We start from the raw sequence: 13,665 nt of genomic DNA on the forward strand, positions 1-13,665 counted from the left end.
CGTACTGGACTATAAGCCTCAGGTAATAACATCAGCTCTTACGCAAAAAGATTGTATATGAAGGTTATAATTTATTTTTGGTTATTTAAATGTTTTCGTAGTTGTCTGCCAACAGCATCATCCTATCTTTAACAGACTGAACATGCCTGCATGTTTAGTTCTAACATATTTATAGAAAATGGATGGATAGATAGATATCTGCTAGTTAAATAGCGGTTCAAAATCGAAATCAATACTTCAATAGCATCTTTTTTGTCTCCCTTTGCTTGACAGTTTATTTTAGTGAACATAACACATTCTACATAATTCATATACAATCATAAATACATAAATAAAATCATATATACTGTGGACTGTATATAAATACAATATATATTATATATATATATTATAATATATATATATATATATATATATATATATATATATATATATATGTATATATATATATATTATAATATATAGTTTTAACTCTTTTTGAGCACAGCCACTGAGCCACTGATTCACATCTTTTCAGTTCTATTTGATAGTTGTTCCATAAATTGACACCTCAAACAGATAGACACATTTGCCAGCTGGTGGCTGAGTGTGCTCAGTTAGTACAACTAGTTGTTTATTACCTTTGTGCCCATTTTTAGATGGGGACATCTTTAGAAAATCAGTCTCTTAGTGAACTTCAGTTCAACACAACATTTGTTTTAGGTATGTGAAAGCATTATCATTTGATTCTATTTGTTGAATAGGTGAAAATAGGTGCCCAAAGGCAGACTGGGGCTTCTACCATTACAATGTGTAATGCTACAACTACAAGTTCCCTACAGTAAAAGCCACGCTTCAAGTCAACTCTATAGATTGATAATCATTGCAGTAGACAAACCCTTGTGGCATCTGGCAAGAGCAGCACATGTAGAAGGCCTGGATCACTGCACTGAGCCGATTGGCTGTCATGGAGATAACGTCTTCCCCATCAGCATACACTTCTGTTTCCATGACAATCTGAGGGTCCAGGGAACTGGGGAGCTTTGGTGTGGTGCTAGAGTGATCGACTTCGCGCTGCTTGAGTAGTAGGGAGGCTATCTCACTGTTGGAAGTAGTGTCTGAGGGGTTCCTGTTTCTGTCTAGTTCAGTGGCAATCAGTACGAGCCACTCGTCCAGGGAGTGCCAAAGCAACTCCAATGGCTGAAAACACAAAATGTGAGAGAGGAATGAGATCAACAAAAAGGCAGAGGTTATGTTTAATCAAGATAGAGTAAAATAGGAACTGATTTTGCCTTCAGGGTATCTTCAGGTATCACAGCTAAATTATAGGCTTTAGTTAATGTTTTATTCTATCAATGAAAAAATTTAAAGTAGTTCAAAGGATAATCCACCTCTGTCAAAGGCCACTATGGTAACATTTTCAATATTTCTAAGGACCTGAAGATTTCCTGTCATGCAGCACCACCCCACACATTTTTAAAAATCAAGATTTCTGCAAATAAAAAGGCAGGGGGAAAAAAATTGTGTTTTTTCTTAATGGTGTGTAATTCATAATCATACTCCAAATTAGCAGAATAGCTATCTTGGTCAATTTAAATTAATCCTGGGTAGTATGATTTTGCATCAGAATACTATTACGAGAGTTCTCTATTTTTCTCTTTTTAATGCATGTTAATTTCTTATTTCACGCATATGTAAAGAAAGACATTTAACACCGCTTGAAAACTGTTGGAATGATGAGCCTGTCAGGGGAACTATATACCGAAATCATATAATTGTTTGCCTAAACTTTGTGATTATATAACAAATAATATTTAAAATAATAACAACTGTAATCCCCCACAAAACAGTACATGATTAGAAATGAGGAGGGAACAGCTCATAATGTGAATGAGTTGACATAACACTGAAATAGAACATGCACATTTTATAACCAGAATTGACCTTACTACAATTTAATTGAGTTCTGAGGAAAAACTGAAGTTTTGTATGAATTGAAAAAAAGAAAGAAAAACTGGGTGATGATTCAGATTTCCAAATTTGATTTGGTTTCATTCCATTCACAAGGGCAGGATTTGATAGAAATCTCTTTGATCAATTTTTGATTCAATTAAGAATTTCACGCAGACATTTCATTTTTTTTTCATATGGAATACATTCTGAGAAGAGTGATGCTGTAAATTATAGAAACCTCTTTGTATAACAGTGATGGGTAAAAATATGAATATTTACTTGGATTGAACCCAATGCCGTTAATCATGTACTATACGTTTTATTGAAAATAACCTCATTATCAAAAAAAAAACTTAAATCAATTTCAGCCACACAGCAGGTGCTGTAAATAGTGTCAAAACACAATGAACTCATGACATTCACATTCCAGTGACTGCCACAAAATGAGGCAAAAATAACATTAAGATGTTGATATAAATTGAAGTTGAAAAAAGTTTATATAAATTTTTAAAGTGCAAAAAATGTATTTTAAATATGTTTCAACTTTCAAATATCTGTGACTCAATTTTACGATCAGTGATCAGATACTACAAACAGATGAATGTAGATAATAAAGTGAAGCGAATTGCACGCTGTTCTTCAAGAAATCTGAGCTCATCCCAAATATTTAGAAATAAATAAACAAAAACATTTTTGTAATGTAATGGTGATCTCATCAGAGGGCCGTTATGACTGAAGTTAAAGAAATTTTGAGTACCGTTAAACATTTACCTGGCCTTGAAATCAGAGGCCAGAAAAAAATGTTCAAAAGTGGGATTGTAAACAACAACACAAAATGCTTGTTGCCCCCCCCCCCCAAAAAAAAATAAATAAATAAAAGAGTAAAAACTACTTGCAAATTTGGTATTTTGGCCAGAAACTTGAAGTTGTAAGCGGCGATCTGCAGACAATATAAAATGATGTGGCAGGGCAGATCTGCCTCCCAGGCCTTGAATTTGACACCAGTGTTCTAGTATTTGCCATGTATTTTTTTTCTCAGACTCTTTTAACAGTAATTTACTGTAATCCATCCATCCCTTTTCTATATCTTTAATCTCGCATGGAGAAGTAAAAGGAATCAAGCAATCATACAAATCAAGGAACACAAAGCTTTGGGTTAGGCAACAAGGACAATATAAAGTGAAAGCAGAATTTTGTGATTACAATTTTTAACAATTCTTTTATTATTATTATGATTCATGACGAGTGATTTTACTTGAGTTAGTACTGGAAACAGATAAAATATTGACATTTTTGCTTTCAATTGCCTAATCCAAATTGTATTTGCAAAAGGATGTATTTGCAAATAAAAAAAGATCCAAGAGGAAAGGGGTTAAATCAAAAAGCCCAGTTCATAGAAAACCCCCAATGTAAATATTCATTGTTTGATTGCATAAAAACCAATAAAATAGAAATGTCCATGGCTCACGTCTAAAATAGCAGCTGTCCAAGTGTCTTTTGGTACAGCATCCCCTTGTCTCATACGCATCTGCAACCAGCAGTAAAATGCAACCAGATGACAGTTATCGGATGATATTATTATGGACGGTGTTTATTAGAAAAAGAGAGAAAAAAGAAAAAAACTAAAATTAGATGTACTACCATTAGTGTAATAAAATATTGTCTGTTCAAAAGTCGACCTTCCATTTGACAATGGTCTCTGGCATACAATTTAATCAGCTATTGAGTACACAGTGTGAATGCCAATAGTAATCACGTTTTGTAAAGCCAAGCGAATTTGGAAAGGGAAATGACAAAAAAAAAAATCATTTTCTAAAAAAAACTCTTTAGCAAGGATTGACAACCTGTAATATGCTTTGAACCTATTTCATTTTATTTAATCTGAACAACTTTATTTACACATAAAAATAAAAAACTGTAAATCATTCGCAAATATGTTATGTAGATATTTTCAACCTTGCATTATAAAAAGGAACAGTATACCCTTATTCTTGGAGCATGAATAGCAAAATTATGCATGTAAGTTGTATTCGAGTCAAACGCCATCGTTTAACCATCTTACACGAAACTCATATTTCTCAAATGTACTTGGAGGTATGCAATTTTACTAGTCATGGCCGTCCTCAGTATGAACGTGCTTTACAGGCTGGCATTGCAGTGAAGCCAAATGAAAGCGCTTTACTGCCATCTATAGGTCACAATTATAATAGCACACACACGCACTTGCACACTGGCCTTTAAGTAGCCAGCATGCCCGCGATAGCGGGCAAAAAAAATCAGCACATATAATGTAGTCCGCTGCACCACCAGTACAGGGTACCAACCTTAAAGACCTGACTACGGGGAGTCTTGTTGCCGTTGTAACCCATATCATTGCCATTATTAGGTGACGAAGGTCCCAGGCGGAAGACATGGCAGAAAATGCGAACAATCCTCAATAGGCTCTTCATCTGAGCATCGTAGCTGCTGGATAGGCTGAAAAGGGAAAGAGAAGGGATGGGTATAATGAATATTTACTGCATTCTGTCATCCCTCAAATCAAGTGTCCTAAATTGCACCACTTGGGTGAAAATTTAGCTAATAACGGTGATTAGTATTATTATTATTAATGCAGAGAGTAAAAAAAGGCGGGTTTATTTGGTGATTGGCGCTTGTTGTTGTCAGTGGTTCTCAAAATAGGGTACAGGTACCCCTGGGGGTACTTGAAGGAACTCCAAGAGGTACTCAAGTTTTTAAATCAAACAAACAAACAAACATGCAAAAATCCTTTAAAAAATAATTACAGTGGACCCCCAGTTTACGACGTCCCTGCCTTACATTTTTTTTCATCTTACGATGTGGACCGTGACGTTTATTTTTCCCCTCTATGCCATTTTTTTTTGCCTTATGACATAAAAATAAAAAATCTCTTCTCAAACATAGCGGTCAGTGTGTGCGGGTCTACTTGGGGCAATGCGCTCATACGCCACTACAGTCGTCACCACTTACATCAATAGAATGCTGGTCCACTATTGGCTGGCGCCACGACTCCCTAAGATACTGGTCTACTATTGATAAATGTCACGAGTCACTGAAATGCTGGTCTGCTATTGGTCAGCGCACTGGGTCACAAAGATGGCTGCCTGAAGACTTAATCTCTTGTGAGAGTGCTTTCAATATGGTATTTATTGTGCATTTTAGTGCTTAATTCAAACTTGAATTGGTTAACCATGGGTCCCAAGATTGCTAGTGATGTTTAAGAGAGAAGACGATGATTACTATGGAAACAAAGGCTACCCTCACTAGGGAATATGGCCATAACAAGCTCGTTATGTCAATTTGAAGGTAAATAAATCCATTACTGTATATATTTTTTTATTTGTGTTATTTATTTGTATACATCGATATTACATATAAATAAGACTTACCATAATATTTTGATACCAATTTTTAATATGTATAAAAAATGTTGATGTTTTTACCTGGGGTTTTACACGCATTAGTTAATTAACATGGGTTTGGATTGCACGCCATTCGGCGATTTTGCATCACGATCCCAACCGTGGAACGGATTTATCTCGTAGGGGCCCACTGTATTGAATAAAATATTTCAAGAAAATAGAAATTCATAAAATAAATTTTATGTTCAGTAGGTTTTCAAATTTCATTATTTTTAAAACACAGATTCGCTCCCATACTAGAATGGTTTCACCCAACTTGTCACATTCCGCCTTTATTTATATTTGTGAACATCTCTACTATAATCCCAATAAAGGGCATTTTAAATGTAATATTTTTCTGTGGACAAAAAAAATATTTATAATAAATACTTTTTGAGAACGAGTCTGACACTTTATGTTGATTATTTTTGTGGACAAATATTTATTAATAGTCAAATTAATGATTTATTTTTTGTGAACAGATCTCTACTGTAATCCCAAAAAATGACACTTTGTTTAAAATGTTTTGTGAACAAATATTAATTTACAATGATTTCTTTTTGAGCACAAGTCTCACTTTATGTTGATTTTTATGGACAAATATTTATGAATTATTAAGTTAATGATGTATGTTTGTGAACACATTTCTACTGTTCCAAAAGATTATGCTTTTTGTTTAATGTTTCTGTGGACAGGTCTGACACTTTTTTATTGACAAATATTTATGAATAATTATTTATTTAGACGTCTTGTATGATCCAAAGAGGAAACTATGTTGATTATTTTTTTGTGGACCATTATAAATACCTTTTGACAGGGTTATAAAATTTAATAAATCAGACACTGATGGCATGTTTTGTTTTATTTTTTTTTAACCCAAAAATGCTTTGCACTGGTTAAGGGGTACTTGGCTAAAACATGTATTACAGGAGGTAGGTACATCACTGCAAAAAGGTTGAGAACCACTGGTTTAAGTGAATAGACTAACTGAGGCATTCTAGTGAAGGCCAGGAATTGAAGGATACAGTTTGTAACTAAAGTAATCACGTCCTTATAAATAGTCACTTTAGGGAGAGCATTTAAAATACATAAATTGTCAGACTGCCCCTAGAATAACAAAGGCAATTTTGATGTTTGACAAATGACAGGTTAGTAAAATGATTAGAAAATATTACGTTTTGCTTTTTAGTTGAACAAACAAATCATGTTTAAAACACATACCTGAGCAGTTTATGTCCATTAGTGGTAGCAACTTCGGCCAGACTTGTCAATATTCTTTGATAATTACTGTCACTCTGCTGGGAAACATGCTCCAATACCTGCCTGAGCTGCACACAAATACACATTGTTTTAATATTTACTCAATGATGTTGATTCAAAGAATCCCCCGTCCCCAAATTTCTCTGACCATATTCTCTTTTATGTCATCATTCTGGGTCATCTGAATGAGTATCTGGAAGAGTCTGCTATGGTGCTGAATGAGGATTTCACAGGTCTCCCCATATCCTCCCTAAAAAATGAAATGGACAAATGGTAGCCGAAACTAAACAGAACAAGGGAAATTGGGCCTGAGGTATGCTGAAATGCTAACCTGCACACAGAGATCGAGAGGAGTAACACCATTTTTGTCTGCAAGGTATTTGGCTCCACGAGAAAGTAGGATCTGTGCTGTGTCTCTTTGGCCATGGCTGCACAGTTGTTTGAGTGTTAAGGTTAGTGCACTTCAAAAATGTAAATCCTTTAGTTTTTGGTCACAGCTTTTTGGACTTTAACAGAGACAATCATTTCCAGCAGTGCATTTTATCACATTAAAATGAATTTACTGTTGGCAAACCTGCAGGCAAAGTAAAGAGGTGTGGCCCCTGAGACGTTTGGTCGGTTGATGTTAGCTCCACTGTCCAGGAGGCACAACACCGTCTGATCGGGCACAGCACACATATCATGTATACCAAGTGCTAGAAAAGAGTAAGTCTTATTAACAATGACCAGAGTTTTAGCTATATGCAATAGGATCTGAAATATTGCCATGTGAGCTGGGAAAATGTATAGGAAGTTGTTACTTGGTAGGTCTGATACTGCAAAAGAATCAATCTGAATGCATACAATATGTAATTTTGTCAAGTTGGTGTGTTAAGCACTTAATTTGAAAAAGTTGAGTTATGCAGTTATGTTATTATTGAGACAATATTAATTCAAAGTTGCAACAGAGAGCATTAAAAAATACAAATTGTATTATTTTTCAAAATCATTCATTTTATCTTGCCAAAATCAATCATCTTTAACTAGCAGGCTGATGGATTCAACTTGTCAATTGGTGTGCAGATCTGTGTATGTGGTACTTGCAGCACCACATCTCCAATTACCATCATGATGCGGCCAAATTCAAAACTGTTTTCTCAGACATGTTTAGAAATAGGGGTATCACAGAAGATAAACTTGGCTGAGTAATTTTATATAAAATAATACTGCAATAATTTCAAACTTGAAAGTGTCTTACAGTTTTGTGTCCATTCTGACAGGCAACATGCAACGCAGTTTGCCCCATGGCATCCTCAACATCGACATTGGACACATGCTGGACGAGATCGTAAAGGAGCTCAGTACGACCATTCACTGCCAACCAATGAATCTAAATCAGAGAGGTGGACAAACAGGCCGTCAGTTCGAGAGCTCTGACCACCTTTGCGGAGTTGAAATAAAACACAATTTGAGTTTGTTTGAGAAACTGATTACTGGGATTTGTACAGCACATAAACCGGTGGCAACTGGACTACTTTATATGTCCTAGAAGACATTTACCTCATTTGAGAAGGCTTTGTAAGTTTATGCAACAGAATAGGCCAGTCTGAGTTGGTGTGGAAAACCCAATTGTGCTCTAAGTTGGATGCACGCCCCAGCATCGAAATTGGGAATGCAAATGACCATCATTAAGACTTGAAGGGAGGCTTATGTTAATCAATATGTCAAAACGCTCTCATTAATGTTCCTTTCAAACATTCCCAAGAGATGCAATGATTATCCTTCCTACAAACAATGGGGCCCCTATGACTGCAGAGGTAGCTCCCAAGCTTTTTAGAATTGATGAAGCCTTCTAAAGTGAATGGCACAATGTCTTCTAAAACACCCTAGTTGGGATCAATTCAATGCCCTGAGAAAAAAAACAAAACAAAACAAATGAATGAGAATATCCACAAGCATACATAAATGAGACAAATATTAACCACTTACTGCAGTCAGTCCCTCATTGTTACAAATGTTCACATCTGCGTTATATTCCAGTAGTTTGCCCATACATTTCTTCTGGCTGAAAGAAAATGCGCAATTTCAGCTTTTGAAGAAAAGGTTTTTAACAAAGGAACTTTCTCTATTTAACACAGTTATTAGACAAACCAAGCCACTGGTTTGCACCCTCTCGCCTGACCAAGATTTTTTAAAGGGGCTTTTTCACCTTACCACTGTTAACATATGCATATAAATGATGAAATCTTACCAGTGGCACTGCGTGTATTTCTTATGAAATTAAATATGAGTTTTCTTGGTGGCTGGATTTCTAAACAGGAGTGGAATGGCTTGTTGATTGAAACCCCGCCACTCAGGTGTGGCTGCCCACCCCCTTCTTGATGTCGTTCTAAAGCCTTCCGCCACGATAAAACAATAGCAAAAAGAGCAAACGTTGCAGCGGAAGAGGAGTGAAGGAAGAAATCAAAAAAAGGCATCTTACTGACATTGAAATGAACTGGAGTTGCCAAAATAGCAAAAGAAGAGTCAAGAGAGCAAACAAGCAACAGCCATTCCTCCTATCAAATTGGTCTCCGTGGGACACAAGTGTTCATAACAGCAGCTTAGGCTGCGGGTGAATTATTTAACACAAACATTGATTGTGCAGCCATGTGCTCCCAAACACACATTTTTGCCACTTTTTCAACAGGGAAAAAAAATAAATAAATAAATGAAACGTTGCAGTTTACCCAAACAACTTTGTGCCAAATCTCTCCTCCTCAGTTTGCACGATCTTTCATTCATATGGATCAAGACATTAATTTATGTTTTGATTATTCCCATCCATCCTCCGTCGAAGAACGCAAACACAACAATGAGTTCTCACTTTATAATCGATGCTAAATAGGTGTAGAGTTTGAAGCTATGTCTTTATTCACTTTTAGTATTTTTTTCAACCATAAACTGCAAGATACTTTTTTGTTCTCAAGCAAATCACTGCTTCTCGTTTTATTGTATGAAATTTACAGCAACTTACAGCTTTTCCTTTTCTCATTTTCTCAGATGAAAATGTGCTGTACATAGTATTTTTAAAACTATAGTTAATTTAGTTTAAACTGTAATGTAGAGCTTTCTTACATTTTATAAATACTGTAAAAATAAATCAATAAATAAATCAACAAATACTGAACTGTAACCCAAATACAAATGCAATTCAAGATACACACCTTGAACGGGGTAGGAGTGATTGTGGGTTTAACTATAGCTATAGCTTAACAGGGGGTCTCTTAAATTCACAGGACCTTATTTCAAACACCAAAAGACAGGCAGACTTACCCATTTCTTGCAGCAAGATGCAGTGGGGTACAGCCTGAGATGTCCTGGTAATTTGGGTTGGCACCTCGCTTCAGTAGCAGAACAAGGCACTCCACTGATCCACAGCTATGCCGAGACAATCAGGGGAAGCTCGAATAAGCATGACATTCCAAAAAGAACAAAAAGATGTAAAAATAACAATGTAAAAAAAAAAAAAATCTTTCATCTACCTTTCCAATTCTTTTTCTCACTTATACTTTTTCACCGTCAAACCTCTGTGTCAAGACGCATCAAGCACAAGCGTTTTTTTTTTTATAAAACTATAAATGTTGCAGTTTGACTGAGTAGGATTCATTAAGACAATACATTGAGAGTCTTTTGTCCCTTTATGAAAAATCGGATTTAAAAGAAAATTGAAGGCATTTTTTGTTGCCAATTTGTGAAAGTAGTGCACAGTGGGGGTAAAAAAGCTCAATTTGTCAGATGAAAGAAGGCCTTACTTGGCAGCAATGTGAAGCAGACTTCTCTTCACACGTCCAAAGGCATAGTTTACGTCAAACTTGGAGTTCAGTAGCAACTCTGACACTGACCTTTAGGAAGCAAGAACCAACATTTAATGTATCAAATTAGTTATATTAAATGGCACAACGGTAAATTTTATGAGGATTTTTTTTTTTTTTTTAATTTGGTTTGAATCCCTACCTGTGTTGGTCCGCCATAACCATTGGCATAAGCGTGTACACCGCAGTTTCATTGTCTGTGGATGAAGGAACGATGAGAGGAGAATTGTCAACATTATATGTCATTATAAATCAGAACTAAGCAAACTTACTCTTCCAAATATGTTTATGCCACGAATGAACCAGCAAGCAAAAGTGAGTAAACCAAAAAACACAAAAAACTGTTTGACGTGTTCTTCAAAAAGCTAAAAGGACTGAATAATTAGAAAGAAAAATACCTACAAATCCCAAGAAATATTGCCTTTAGTGAATGGTAAATGGTAAATGGACTTTCACTTATATAGCGCTTTTCTACCTTAGGTACTCAAAGCGCTTTACACTAACTAATCATTTACCTACTGATGACGTAGCATCAGGAGCAACTGGGGGTTCAGTGTCTTGCTCAAGGACACTTAGACATGGTCTTGATGGTCGTGGGATCGAAACCACGGCCTTTCGGCTGGGAGACGACCACTCTACCACAAAGCCATGCCGCCCCAGTGAAGAGGCAAGATCAACAATTCCATTGACTACGCTTCTATTGCCACAGGTGCAATGCATGCAACAAATCCACATACCTCCGCTAGGACCGAAAAAAATGTGTTTGGGAACATACAGCCTGACAATTAACGCCAGTCGTAAATAATGTACCCGCCATCAGAACTATTGTTATGAATACTGCGTTCCCACTGGGATTGATTGTATAAAAGGAATGGGTGGTAGTAAGAGCAGTGTACTGATGCTGTTCCACATTTTAAAATCAGTAAAACTCCTTTTGGCCCTGTTATTCACACTGTTAGAATAGTCTACATTAAACCTTGACTGGGCACAGCTTTCGACCTTTAGTCTAAACAGGCAAAAACGACCTTTATCAGGCACACATTTTTCCATTTTTTAAGTCCTATTCAGGCAAGAATTGTCAAGATTTTAGAGAAATTTAGGGGTACGTTAGAATAAAATCTGGCTGTTACGGACACCTCCGGCCGTTTTGCCTGTTTAGACAATTGGCCGAAAGCAGCTGCTGTGCCCAGATAACGGTCTAGGTAATGGATGGATGGATGTTTTGTGGTCAGCTGGCATTCAACGACGTCATGAAGGGGGCTAGGCAGCCACACGGTGAGGGGTGCGGCCTCTGCAAACGAGGCATTTTACTTCCTGGTTAGAAACAGTGCCATAAAACTAGTATTTAATTCGAAATCAAATCACCAATGTGACAAATATAATATATGCAAATAAATTACATTTGGAAAGTGGAAAAATACCACAATCTATGCCCTTTATTTTGTTTCAATGCCAGTCCACCAAAACTTGACTTTACTGGTAAGCTGTACGTGGTGCAAAACGTTTCTGACCACTGCGGTAAAGGAAGTGTATAGGATCTATATTATGAATGCATTAAGGTTGGTTGCAAATGGCACCTTTTGTATTGTTCAAGAGTGAAAATTATGATGACAGGTGAGGGAGGGACCTATCATTTGAAGCGAGTGAGCGCAATGGCCTCCAACAAGTGAGGGCAAAGGTGATTAAGTCTCTACCATCTCTGGCAGTTCTGGATGGGGGGGATGACCCCAGCGAAAAGGCTTTGTTTATGTCATGTGAAGTGTAATTGCAATAAAATAAAAGTTTTCACATTTTCAGGCACTTTGATATACTTAGTCTTTTTTCTGTTAGACTAAGTTATAACCCACATAGACACTAGAAAAAAAAAATCAACAGTTGTTGAAAGTTGATTCCTATTGCTTTTTTTTTCTTTTGTTAATGGGGGGATGTAATTCTAGCACTCGTCTATAGGAAGTTGAGCAACAATCAAAAAGACGCCCATAGCGGCAAGTCCTCATAAAAGCAATATTTTTGGACAATTTGGCATCATCACAGAAGATCAGAACTATTACAAAGATCCAGTTTAAAAACAATGAATTAATCTGGTCGATATATAACAAAATATATTCCAATTATGGGAAACGCGGGGAAAGGTTTTAAAGGAGACGTCAATATCTCAATCTCACACTATCTAAACTCCTTTTAGACTAACACTCGAATATTTATGAAGTAAATTACAACAGTTGTATGGGGGGGGGGTTCTACGAAAAGTTTGGTTCATTTGTTGCCAATAAAGGTACAATTCTCGATGCAATACAAACTGGATGGCACACAGACACATAACGTACAAACACGTTAACCAGCAGCGGATGCCCACATTGTAAGAGAATGACGAGTGCGATGCTACGTCCGTCTGGTGAGGTGACCATCACCATGATCATTTCTGTGTTACCTTCGGGAAGTTCCACAGTCCTAGCCCGACGAAGGGAGCGGGTCAGTCGGTTGAGCTGTACGTTAAGCTGCTCCATCGCCCGTTCCATCATAGGTGGACAGTCAGCTGTGAGAAATTTGGGGGGAACCGCCGTGTCATCCGATCAATTTATTTGCTCCAAATTCGAATACGCTGTCCCTGGGCGTCGCCCATGGGCGCTGCGGGGGTAGGACTCTTCCCTGATACAGTACACTACAGCTAACTCATTATTTCCCTTATGTGCTGCCCTCCTTCACGCCAACGTTTACTGCCCCATTTCATACTTCCTGTTATGATGACGTCTAACGGCCATAGTGTTCCATGGGTAACGTAGTCTTTTAAGGTTTCCCGGTTTCCACCCACCTTTGTTTCAACTGAGACTATTGCAATTTGAACAACCTCATATATATATATATATATATATATATATATATATATATATATATATATATATATATATATATATATATATATATATATATATATATATATATATATATGTTGCCATTTTAAATGTAGCTCATTATGCTCATTACACGTCCAGTGAAAAGTTGGCTTAAGCCAAAAACCAGTACAAATCATTTCATCTGTATTTTATTGTAAATCTTTAAAGCCAAGATACAAAATTGTTTTTTTTGGTTTTTTTTTTTTTTTTTTTGGGGGGGGGGGTATTTTTGTATACAGTAATGCATTGTTTATGCTATAGCCAAAAACAGTTTGTGTATTTCACAATTTCAATGTTAATATCTAAACTCAAGATAGCTAGGTTGGC

General features: G+C 36.4%; 1 protein-coding gene across 3 annotated transcripts in view; it reads right to left on the reverse strand.

Moving 5' to 3' along the window:
- Nucleotides 1-13,159, reverse strand: part of hace1 (HECT domain and ankyrin repeat containing E3 ubiquitin protein ligase 1) — a 30,545-nt gene extending 17,386 nt beyond the window's left edge. The window contains exons 1-13 of one of the 3 annotated variants that reach the window (XM_088411351.1): nt 12,876-13,159; nt 10,587-10,641; nt 10,385-10,474; nt 9,906-10,010; nt 8,580-8,655; nt 7,849-7,980; nt 7,186-7,268; nt 6,943-7,039; nt 6,760-6,861; nt 6,573-6,679; nt 4,257-4,407; nt 3,401-3,460; nt 878-1,179 (exon numbers count right to left, since the gene is read on the reverse strand). In XM_088411351.1, coding sequence (XP_088267477.1) covers nt 878-1,179; nt 3,401-3,460; nt 4,257-4,407; nt 6,573-6,679; nt 6,760-6,861; nt 6,943-7,039; nt 7,186-7,268; nt 7,849-7,980; nt 8,580-8,655; nt 9,906-10,010; nt 10,385-10,474; nt 10,587-10,641; nt 12,876-12,966 — 1,451 coding nt within the window. In that variant the 5' untranslated portion in view covers nt 12,967-13,159. The remainder of the gene's footprint in view (nt 1-877; nt 1,180-3,400; nt 3,461-4,256; nt 4,408-6,572; nt 6,680-6,759; nt 6,862-6,942; nt 7,040-7,185; nt 7,269-7,848; nt 7,981-8,579; nt 8,656-9,905; nt 10,011-10,384; nt 10,475-10,586; nt 10,642-12,875) is intronic. The other 2 variants (XM_088411354.1, XM_088411353.1) reach the window with 2 other exon arrangements.
- Between the last annotated feature and the right edge of the window lie 506 nt (nt 13,160-13,665).

The sequence above is a fragment of the Hippichthys cyanospilos genome, chromosome 3, assembly GCF_059441005.1.
Source record: "Hippichthys cyanospilos isolate Australia breed blue-spotted pipefish chromosome 3, RoL_Hcya_1.0, whole genome shotgun sequence".
Classification (NCBI taxonomy): domain Eukaryota; kingdom Metazoa; phylum Chordata; class Actinopteri; order Syngnathiformes; family Syngnathidae; genus Hippichthys; species Hippichthys cyanospilos.